This window comes from Mus caroli, unplaced genomic scaffold (assembly GCF_978045245.1).
Source record: "Mus caroli unplaced genomic scaffold, Mus_caroli_1 scaffold_11, whole genome shotgun sequence".
NCBI classification, from domain to species: domain Eukaryota; kingdom Metazoa; phylum Chordata; class Mammalia; order Rodentia; family Muridae; genus Mus; species Mus caroli.
The window spans coordinates 70,670,732-70,682,600 of NW_028227266.1; the positions used below are offsets into that span (position 1 = coordinate 70,670,732).

At 39.8% G+C, this 11,869-nt stretch overlaps 1 protein-coding gene across 7 annotated transcripts in view; it reads right to left on the reverse strand.

The window, feature by feature from the left end:
* Tcf12 (transcription factor 12) overlaps positions 1-11,869 on the reverse strand; it is a 269,146-nt gene that overhangs the window by 162,866 nt on the left and 94,411 nt on the right. For all 7 annotated transcript variants that reach the window (XM_085844776.1, XM_085844775.1, XM_085844774.1 and 4 more), the window contains one exon: positions 605-678. Coding sequence is in view for 5 of the 7 variants with exons in the window: in XM_085844774.1 (XP_085700900.1) it covers positions 605-678 (74 nt within the window). In the remaining 2 variants the exon portion in view is untranslated. The remainder of the gene's footprint in view (positions 1-604; positions 679-11,869) is intronic.

Sequence of the window (11,869 nt, forward strand, 5' to 3'; positions counted from 1 at the left end):
AAGTGTTTTATTTATAGTTCTTTCATTTTCTGTCTCTGGTCCCATTTCAAACCTTTACCAGAAATTTTTACATAGTTTTCTTGCTAGAAAAGGCCCTAATCTTTACCCCTTTTGGTGTGTAGAACACAAAGTTGGTCTTATTTTCTATTGTTAACCAAGAAATACCATATTTTACATCTATTTTGACATGGTTTCTAGAGATAAGACTACTGAGTACCCAATACGAATAACTGGTAACCTCTGGAACTCAGCTTGAAAAGGAAGCTAAAAGTCACTACCATCTCCTGAAACAGGTAACACACAAAGAAATAGTAATTCAGTAGAAAGAACATCAGATGGGTACTCTGAGCTCCTCCAGCATCACAGAGGAGCACTGTAGGCAAAGCGGATCTGGATAATACCAAGAGTATTTCTTCAGGTATAAGAATTGTAATAAACGTCAAAAGCAGGACAGCAGATTAAATCCACGATGAAGGCTGTGCATATTCTATATTTCCACAACATAAGATAACTTTTATTTGTTATGAAAAGTTCATTTATGGAAAACCTCATTTACTCAGCCCAATCATCTTTACAGTTGTAACCAAGACTTAAGAAAACTTACTCTAGATGAATCATAGGAGGGGCTTGGTTGACCACTTGTTCCCCAAGATGTTGTTCCTCCACGCTCATCAATACCTAAAGAAAGCAGACAGTGTACAATATAAATTCTAAAGCCATGTTTATGATGTTTCAGATAGTGCATAAGAGAACGACGTTCACATGATGGTATGAGAATCATTGTGAAACTGGCTGTATCATACTCTTTGACTCAGTAGCATGTAGCAAGGTAGTTGCTTCAGAGTTACTCTCACCATTATTCCCCTAAATGATACCCTCTGTATATCATGACATTTCAGAACTAAGACATTTCTTTGGAGACTTTCAGATGGATTTTCACATAAGTGCCTCCATTTTTCTACCCATTACCCACACACTTTCCATATATAAAAATATGAAGATTTCAGTTCTTCAACAATAAAAACAAAGCTATCCATGTAATATTGAGTTTGATACATGTGTTTCTATCAGATTAGAGAGTTAATATTCTTAACAGAAAATAGAGAATCTCAAATTACCTATCCCAACTAACCACAGTGACAAAAGATTGCACTGCAGTAACCCTGTGGTAGCAATTCCATCTCTTCACAGCTGTTACTCACAATGTAGCTGCAAAGTAAAGTTCTTAAAGGGGATGAAGGATCAGTTACCATCATCCTTGTCTGATGCCAGGTTCTATACCTAAACCTTCCCATTGTTTCTACGAAAAACTGGTAATCTCTAAATTGGTCATTTATCATATTATGGTTCAATCTAGTTATTCCGGCATTTTCTATATTAAAAATCCACGATTTTCATCTTTGATTCCTAAGGACAATATGTATTCCCCAGCTCTTTCTAAGATAATTTGTACACTAAATATCAATGTTGGCTTTCTTTCCTTTGTACTCAAAAAAAAAAAAAAACAGATGTTAGAAATTACTAAGACAAGTCCCTTCCGGTCCCGCCAGCATCGGGGTAGCTTGGGCGCCTGGAGTGTGTGGACACCCTCAAGGTACCCACAGGACCCTCCACGGGATCTTAAGATCTCTGGTGAGTGGAACACAGCTTCAGCTCCAATCCAATCACACGGGACATGAGACTGCATTAATTAGGGAAGCAGAAACCCGGCCTGATCAGGCGCACAAGTCCCTTCCGGTCCCCGCCAGCACCGGGGTAGGTTGGGCGCAGAGTCTGCGGTCACCTACAAGGTACCCACAGAACCCTCCACGGGATCTTAAGACCTCTGTGAGTGGATCACAACTTCTGCCAGGAGGCAGGTTCGAACACCAGGTATCTGGGCATCTTCCCTGCAAGAGGAGAGCTTGCCTGCAGGGAGTACTCTGAACAGTGAAACTTAGGAGAGAGCTTGTCGCCCAGGTCTGCTGATAGAGGCAAACATAATCACCTGAGGAACAAGCTCTAACCAGAGACAACTACAACAACTAACCCCAGAGATTACCAGATGACGAAAGGCAAATGTAAGAATCTTACTAACAGAAACCAAGACCACTCACCATCATCAGAACACAGCACTCCCACCCCACCCAGTCCTGGGCACCCCAACACAACCGAAAAACTAGACCCGTATTTAACAGCATATCTCATGATGATGGTAGAGGACATCAAGAAGGACTTTAATAACTCACTTAAAGAAATACAGGAGAACACGGCTAAACAGGTAGAAGACCTTAAAGAGGAAGCACAAAAATCCCTTAAAGAATTGCAGGAAAACCAGACCAAACAGGTGATGGAATTGAACAAAACCATACTAGACCTAAAAAGGGAAGTAGACACAATAAAGAAAACCCAAAATGAGGCAACACTGGAGATAGAAACCCTAGGAAAGAAATCTGGAACCATAGATACGAGCATCAGCAACAGAATACAAGAGATGGAAGAGAGAATCTCAGGTGCAGAAGATTCCATAGAGAACATCGGCACAACAATCAAGGAAAATGTAAAATGCAAAATGATCCTAACTCAAAACATCCAAGAAATACAGGACACAATGAGAAGACCAAACCTACGGATAATAGGAGTGGATGAGAATGAAGATTTTCAACTCAAAGGACCAGCAAACATCTTCAACAAAATTATAGAAGAAAACTTCCCAAACCTAAAGAAAGAGATGCCCATGAACATACAAGAAGCCTACAGAACTCCAAATAGACTGAACCAGAAAAGAAATTCCTCCCGGCACATAATAATCAGAACAACAAATGCACTAAATAAAGATAGAATACTAAAAGCAGTAAGGGAAAAAGGTCAAGTAACATATAAAGGCAAGCCTATCAGAATTACACCAGACTTTTCACCAGAGACTATGAAAGCCAGAAGATCCTGACAGATGTTAAACAGACCCTAAGAGAACACAAATGCCAGCCCAGGCTACTATACCCAGCAAAACTCTCAATTACCATAGATTGAGAAACCAAAGTTTTCCACAACAAAACCAAATTCACTCATTATCTTTCCACGAATCCAGCCCTTCAAAGGATAATAACAGAAAAAAAAAAAAAAAAAAAAAAAAAAAAAAAAAATACGACGGAAACCACGCCCTAGAAAAAGCCAGAAAGTAATTCCTCAACAAACCAAAAAGAAGACAGCCACAAGAACAGAATGCCAACTCTAAAAACAAAAATAATAGGAAGCAACAATTACGTTTCCTTAATATCTTTTAATAACAATGGAATCAATTCCCCAATAAAAAGACATAGACTAACAGACTGGCTACACAAACAGGACCCAACATTCTGCTGCTTTCAGGAAACCCAACTTGGGGAAAAAAGACAGACACTACCTCAGAGTGAAAGGCTGGAAAACAATTCTCCAAGCAAATGGTCTGAAGAAATAAGCTGGAGTAGCCATTCTAATATCGAATAAAATCGACTTCCAACCCAAAGTTATCAAAAAAGACAAGAAGGGACACTTCATAGTCATCAAAGGTAAAATACTCCAATAGGAACTCTCAATTCTGAATATCTATGCTCCAAATGAAAGGGAAGCCACATTCATCATTCATTAAAGAAACTTTAGTAAAGCTCAGAGCACATATTGCACCTCACACAATAATAGTGGGAGACTTCAACACACCACTTTCATCAATGGACAGATCGTGGAAACAGAAACTAAACAGGGACACAGTGAAACTAACAGAAGTGAGGAAACAAATGGACTTAACAGATATCTACAGAACAGTTTATCCTAAAACAAAAGGATATACCTTCTTCTCAGCACCTCATGGTACCTTCTCCAAAACTGAACATATAATTGGTCACAAAACAGGCCTCAACAGATACAAAAATATTGAAATAATTCCATGCATCCTATCAGACCACCATGGACTAAGGCTGATCTTCAATAACAACATAAATAACGGAAAGCAAACATTCACGTGGAAACTGAACAATACTCTTCTCAATGATACCTTGGTCAAGGAAGGAATAAAGAAAGAAATTAAAGACTTTTTAGAGTTTAATGAAAATGAAGCCACAATATACCCAAACTTATGGGACAATATGAAAGCATTTTTAAGAGGGAAACTCATAACTCTGAGTGCCTCCAAAAAGAAAGTAGAGAGAGCACACACTAGCAGCTTGACAACACACCTAAAAGCTCTAGAAAAAAAGGAAGCAAATTCACCCGAGAGGAGTAGATGGCAGGAAATAATCAAACTCAGGGGCGAAATCAACCAAGTGGAAACAAGAAGAACTATTCAAAGAATCAACCAAACGAGGAGCTGGTTCTTTGAGAAAATCAACAGGATAGATAAACCCTTAGCCAGACTCACTAGAGGGCACAGGGACAGCATCCTAAATAATTAATCAGAAATGAAAAGGGAGACATAACAACAGATCCTGAAGAAATACAAAACACCTTCAGATCCTTCTACAAAAGGCTATACTCAACAAAACTGGAAAACCTGGACGGAATGGACAAATTTCTAGACAGATACCAGGTACCAAAGTTAAACCAGGATCAAGTTAATGATCAAACAGTCCCATATCCCCTAAAGAAATAGAAGCAGTCATTAATAGTCTCCCAACCAAAAAAAGCCCAGGACCAGATGGGTTTAGTGCAGAGTTCTATCAAACCTTCAAAGAAGATCTAATTCCAGTTTTTCACAACAAACTATTACACAAAATAGAAGTAGAAGTTACTCTACCCAACTCATTCTATGAAGCAACAATTACTCTGATACCTAAAGCACAGAAAGATCCAACAAAAATAGAGAACTTCAGACCAATTTCCCTTATGAATATCGATGCAAAAATACTCAATAAAATTCTCGTTAACTGAATCCAAGAACACATTAAAACAATCATTCATCCTGACCAAGTAGGTTTTATTCTAGGGATGCAGGGATGGTTTAATATACATAAATCCATCAACGTAATTCATTATATAAACAAACTCAAAGACAAAAACCACATGATCATCTCGTTAGATGCTGAAAAAGCATTTGACAAACTACAACACCCATTCATGATAAAAGTCTTGGAAAGATCAGGAATTCAAGGCCCATACCTAACCATGATAAAAAGCAATCTACAGCAAACCAGTAGCCAACATCAAAGTAAATGGTAAGAAGCTGGAAGCAATCCCACTAAAATCAGGGACTAGACAAGGCTGTCCACTCTCTCCCTACCTATTCAACATTGTACTTGAAGTCCTAGCCAGAGCAATTAGACAACAAAAGGAGATCAAGGGGATACAAATTGGAAAAGAAGAAGTCAAAATATCACTTTTTACAGATGATATGGTAGTATATATAAGTGACCCTAAAAATTCCACCAGAGAACTCCTAAACCTAATTAACAGCTTCGGTGAAGTAGCTGGATATAAAATTAATTCAAACAAGTCAATGGCCTTTCTCTACACAAAGAATAAACAGGCTGAGAAAGAAATTAGGGAAACAACACCCTTCTCAATAGTTACAAATAATATAAAATACCTTGGTGTTTCTAATTAAGGAAGTGAAAGATCTGTATGATAAGAACTTCAAGTCCCTGAAGAAAGAAATTAAAGAAGATCTCAGAAGATGGAAAGACCGCCCATGCTCATGGATTGGCAGGATCAACATTGTAAAAATGGCTATCTTGCCAAAAGCAATCTACAGATTCAATGCAATCCCCATCAAAATTCCAACTCAATTCTTCAACGAATTAGAAAGAGCAATCTGCAAATTCATCTGGAATAACAAAAAACCTAGGATAGCAAGAACTCTTCTCAAGGATAAAAGAACCTCTGATGGAATCACCATGCCTGACCTAAAGCTTTACTACAGAGCAATTGTGATAAAAACGGCGTGGTACTGGTATAGCGACAGACAAGTAGACCAATGGAATAGAATTGAAGACCCAGAAATAAACCCACACTCCTATGGTCACTTGATCTTCAATAAGGGAGCTAAAACCATCCAGTGGAAAAAAAAGACAGCATTTTCAACAAATGGTGCTGGCACAACTGGTGGTTACATGTAGAAGAATGCAAATTGATCCATTCCTATCTCCTTGTACTAAGGTCAAATCTAAGTGGATCAATAAAATCAGAGACACTGAAACTTATAGAGGAGAAAGTGGGGGAAAGCCTCAAAGATATTGGCACAGGGGGAAAATTCCTGAATAGAACAGCAATGGCTGGTGCTGTAAGATCGAGAATTGGCAAATGGGACCTCATGAAATTGTAAAGCTTCTGTAAGGCAAAAGACACCGTCAATAAGACAAAAAGGCCACCAACAGATTGGGAAAGGATCTTTACCTATCCTAAATCAGATAGGGGACTAATATCCAATATATATATATAAAGAACTCAAGAAGGTGGATTCCAGAAAATCAAATAACCCCATTAAAAAATGGGGCTCAGAGCTAAACAAAGAATTCTCACCTGAGGAATACCGAATGGCTAAGAAACACCTGAAAAAATGTTCAATATCCTTAATCATCAGGGAAATGCAAAGCAAAACAACCCTGAGATTCCACCCCCCAACAGTCAGAATGGCTAAGATTAAAAATTCAGGTGACAGCAGATGCTGGCAAGGATGTGGAGAAAGAGGAACACGCCTCCATTGTTGGTGGGATTGCAAGCTTGTACAACCACTCTGGAAATCAGTCTGGCAGTTCCTCAAAAAATTGGACATGGTACTACCAGCAGATCCCGCAATGCCCCTCCTGGGCATATATCCAGAAGATGTTCCAACTAGTAAGAAAGAAACATGCTCCACTATGTTCATAGCAGCCTTATTTATAATAGCCAGAAGCTAGAAAGAACCCAGATGCCCCTCAACAAAGGAATGGATACAGAAAATGTGGTACATCACAAAATGGAGTACGACTCAGCTATTAAAAAGAATGAATTTATGAAATTCCTAGGCAAGTGGATGGACCTGGAGGGCATTATCCTGAGTGAGGTAACCCAATCACAAAAGAACTCAAATGATATTTACTCACTGATAAGTGGATATTAGCCCAGAAACTTAGAATACCCAAGATATAAGATACATTTGCTAAACGCATGAAACTCAAGAAGAAGGAAGACCATAGTGTGAACACTTTGCCCCTTCTTAGAATTGGGAACAAAACACCTATGGAAGGAGTTACAGAGACAAAGTTTGGAGCTGAGACAAAAGGATGGACCATCTAGAGACTGCCATATCCAGGGATCCATCCCATAGTCAGCCTCCAAACAATGACATCATTGCATACACTAGCAAGAGTTTGCTGAAAGGACCCTGATATAGCTGTCTCTTGTGAGACTATGCCGGGGCCTAGCAAACACATAAGTGGATGCTCACAGTCAGCTATTGGATGGGTCACAGGGCCCCCAATGAAGGAGGTAGAGAAAGTACCCAAGGAGCGGGTAGAACAACATTATGAACTAACCAGTACCCCGGAGCTCTTGACTCTAGCTGCATATGTATCAAAAGATGGCCTAGTTGGCCATCACTGGAAAGAGAGGCCCACTGGACTTGCAAACTTGATATGCCCCACTACAGGGGAACGCCAGGGCCAAAAAGTGGGAGTGGGTGGGTAGGGGAGTGGGGGGGAGGGTATGGGGGACTTTTGGGATAGCACTGGAAATGTAAATGAGGAAAATACCTAATAAAAAATATATAAAAAATAATAATAATAAAAAAAGAAATTACTAAGTTTAGGAACTCTTTCAGAGTATTCCTAGAAGTCATCTGTAATGTAGGTGAGAATGTAGTGTTCAGTAGCTAAAATGCCAAAACTTCTGAGGCAACCTGAGTCCAAGGCTTGAACAAACAAGAGTCAGACGCCAGGTTGCACAGCAGAATGTCTTCCTGACTAACTTGGTTACTGGGGCCTAAGAGTTTTCTTAAGAAAATTGCAGGGCATGATGGTACATGTCTTTAATTCCAGCACTCAGAAGGCAGAAGCAAAAGGATCTCTGATTTGAGGCCAGTCTGGTTGAAAGAGATGAACTGCAGGTCAGCCTGGACTACAGAAACAAACCCTGTCAAACAAAATAAACAACAGAAAGACAAAAAGATAGAGAGAAAGAAAGAAGGAGAGAGAGAGAGATGAAAAGAAGGGATCCTATATACTATTATTATAACTATTCTATGTATAGATTAGCTATTGATAATCTCACTGCCTAATTTCAGAAATCTGAGTTCATCTCTGGCATACATACATACATACGTACATACATATATATGAGGGAGGAGTTCGTACGATTTTCAGTTTTGAGTATATGCAGGTAGTTTGGAATATGTCCCCACAGGTAAAGAGGAACTACTGTACAGATAATATTCCAGGCACAATTTAAAGTGAAACAATGTTCAAAACACATTAAGTACTTTATTTGTTCTTAGAAGAATCTTATTAAAATTTACAATTTAGTAAAGACTCTACACATGCAACGTGTCATGGAAAGGCACAGTTTATATCTTTCCAAGACCACAAGCTACCCAAGTGGTACTTTCTAAGCATTTTCTTTGTAATGAGCATTATAAACAGAATACAGGCTTTCCAATAGACTCAACTAAAGATAAAGACTATTATTAACCCATAGAATATATAGAATAACATGACATAAAACTCCAAATAATTGTTTAACTTATGTATACAAAGTACTGTCAAACAATTATATGTTGGAAACTTATGATGAATTCTACCCTATTGGACATAAGACAAAAACTTATCTTAATGTTTTTATAGCAAACCATTAATAAATGCAGTGTTTTAAATATATTTGTTTAAAAAAAAAAGACAGGAGCAAGCTATAGAAACCATCTCAGACAGTAGAAACCACACAGTCAATTTTTAATCAAAAGACTTGTAACACCTTTTACAAGATGAAGAAAAGGCAAAGATTAATTAAAAATGCTAATATATTACATAGTTAAATACTAATAGTGGACAAGGACAGGCTCAAGGGCTATTACAGAGTAACCTGGATCTGGCTAGGTTTTCACCTGTGGTTTATTGTCAACACAGCGGGACTAACTGAATGTTGTGGCTGGCACTGACAAAAGAAATCACTTTGTATCAATGACCCCTTTCTGCCCAAGACAATGGCTGTAGAAATATAAAAATATGACAGCAATAAAGAAACTTCTAAAGCTTCAACCACAACAAAAACAAGACAACACCTGAAGATAAACTTTATAAGGATGTTATACAAACTGATAAAATGTAGAAAACAAGAAAATCTAAAGAGAAATGCAAAAGCATCACAATAGAACGAGGAATCGCAACTGTTTTGAAATACCTGGGGAAAAAATTCCCATTTATTTTCTTTCCTTTCCATTTTTAGTACTTATATAGCAAATCAACAACTTTAGAGTAATTCAGTGATCCATAGATTCAAATAACAGTTATGAGAACAGTAAACAATTATGAAAAATTTGAGGGCTGGAGAAATGGATCAGCAGTTAAGAACACTGGCTGCTCTTCCAAGGGTCCTGAGTTCAAATCCCAGCAACCACATGGTGGCTCACAACCATCCGTAATGAGATCTGATGCCCACCTCTGGTGTGTCTGAAGACTGCTACAGTGTATTTATGTATAAATAAAATCTTTAAAAAAAAACAAAAAACAAAAAACTTGAAGTACTTTGACTAATTTTCAAAAACATAATTATGTTTCTTTTCAGAATTAAAATATGTAAGAATTAGTAAACCCATCAACACCGAAGCACTGCTTTCTTTTTTTTAAACTCTGTGTGTGTGTGTGTGCACGCGCGCATATGCATGCACATGCATACCCAGTTTATCATAAAGCCTGCTTTTCTGAATGGAATCAATTACATAAAATATATTATAACTGTTTATTTTATGTGCCCATTCTTTTTTTTTATTAGATATTTTCTTTATATACATTTCAAATGCTATCCAGAAAGTTTCCTATACTCTCCCTCCACCCTGTTCCCCTACCCACCCACTCCTGCTTCTTGGCCCTGGTGTTCCCCTGTACTGAGGCATATAAAGGTTGCAATACCAAGGGGCCTCTCTTCCAGGGGTGGCTGACTAGGCCATCTTCTGATACATATGCAGCTAGAGATACGAGCTCTGGGGGTACTGGTTAGTTCATATTGTTGTTCCACCTATAGGGTTGCAGACCCCTTTAGCTCCTTGGGTGCTTTCTCTAGCTTCTCCATTGGGGACCCTGTGCTCCATCTTATAGATGTGAGCATCCACTTCTGTATTTGCCAGGCACTGGCATAGCCTCATACAAGACAGCTATAACAGGGTCCCTTCAGCAAAATCTTTCTGGCATATGCAATAGTGTCTGGGTTTGGTGGCTGATTATGGGATGGATCCCTGTGTGGGGTAGTCTCTGGATACTCCATCCTTTCATCTTGGCTCCAAACTTTGTCTCTGTAACTCCTTTCATGGGTATTTTGTTCCCTATTCTAAGGAGGAATGAAGTATCCACCCATTGGTCTTCCCTCTTCCTGATTTTCTTGTGTTTTGTAAATTGTATCTTGGGTGTTCTATGTTTCTGGGCTAATATCCAATTAACAGAGAGTGCATATCTAATGACTTCTTTTGTGCATGTGCACCATTCTTAAAAGCATATTATTTGGATTTCTGGAGGGTGTGTGTGTGTGTGTTTGCTGTGTAGCTCAGGCTCACAAAGAAATTTGTAGCTTAGCTTCCCAAATGCTGGAATTCCAGGCATGTTCCATCATGCCTAGCATGCTATTTTTTAATTATCTGGTAAGTGTATTGTTACTTTTCTATTGCTGTGACAAAACAATATGAAAAAATGAAACTTATAGGAAGGTTTGTTTGAGCTTAGGGTTCCAGAGGGACCAGAGTCCAAGATGGTAGAGCAGTAGGTAAGCAGGCTGGAATTTCAATCTGAGCTCACATCTTGAACACTAAGCAGGAAGCTGACAGAGCAAATGGAAATCTTTACACTCTCAAAGCCACCCTGTGGTGACATAAGTCCTCCAAAAAATTGCAGCACTGCTAAGAACCAAGTAAGTGTTCAAATGACTGAGATGAGGATGCATCTCATACTCCACAGTTAGGATCAAACCAACTTAAGGCCTTGTTTCTAAAAACAATAGTTTGGATTTAATGAAAGCAGCTGGCCTTTTTGTCCTTGTAAAAACATTTCATAAGAACAATCACAGCTGAGTATGGTAGGCATGCCCCTAAGCCCAGCACTTGGGAGGCAGAAGCAGTTTTTGCGATTGTGTCTTGCTTGATCTACATATTGAGTTCCAGGTGAGCCAAAGCTATATAGAAAGACTATCTCGGAAAGGAAAGGAAAGGAGAAAGGAAAGGAGAGGGAGAGGGAGAGGGAGAGGGAGAGGGAGAGGGAGAGGGAGAGGGAGAGGGAGAGGGAGAGGGAGAGGGAGAGGGAGAGGGAGAGGGAGAGGGGAGAGGGGGAGAGGGAGAGGGGGAGAGGGGGAGAGGGGGAGAGGGGGAGAGGGGGAGAGGGGGAGAGGGGAGAGGGAGAGGGAGAGAGGGAGAGAGGGAGAGAGGGAGAGAGGGAGAGAGGGAGAGAGGGAGAGAGGGAGAGAGGAGAGAGGGAGAGAGGGAGAGAGGGAGAGAGGGAGAGAGGAGAGAGAGGGAGAGAGGGAGAGAGGGAGAGAGGGAGAGAGGGAGAGAGGGAGAGAGGGAGAGAGGGAGAGAGGGAGAGAGGGAGAGAGGGAGAGAGGGAGAGAGGGAGGAGAGGGAGAGAGGGAGAGAGGGAGAGAGGGAGAGAGGGAGAGAGGGAGAGAGGGAGAGAGGGAGAGAGGGAGAGAGGGAGAGAGGGAGAGAGGAGAGAGGGAGAGAGGGAGAGAGGGAGAGAGGGAGAGAGGGAGA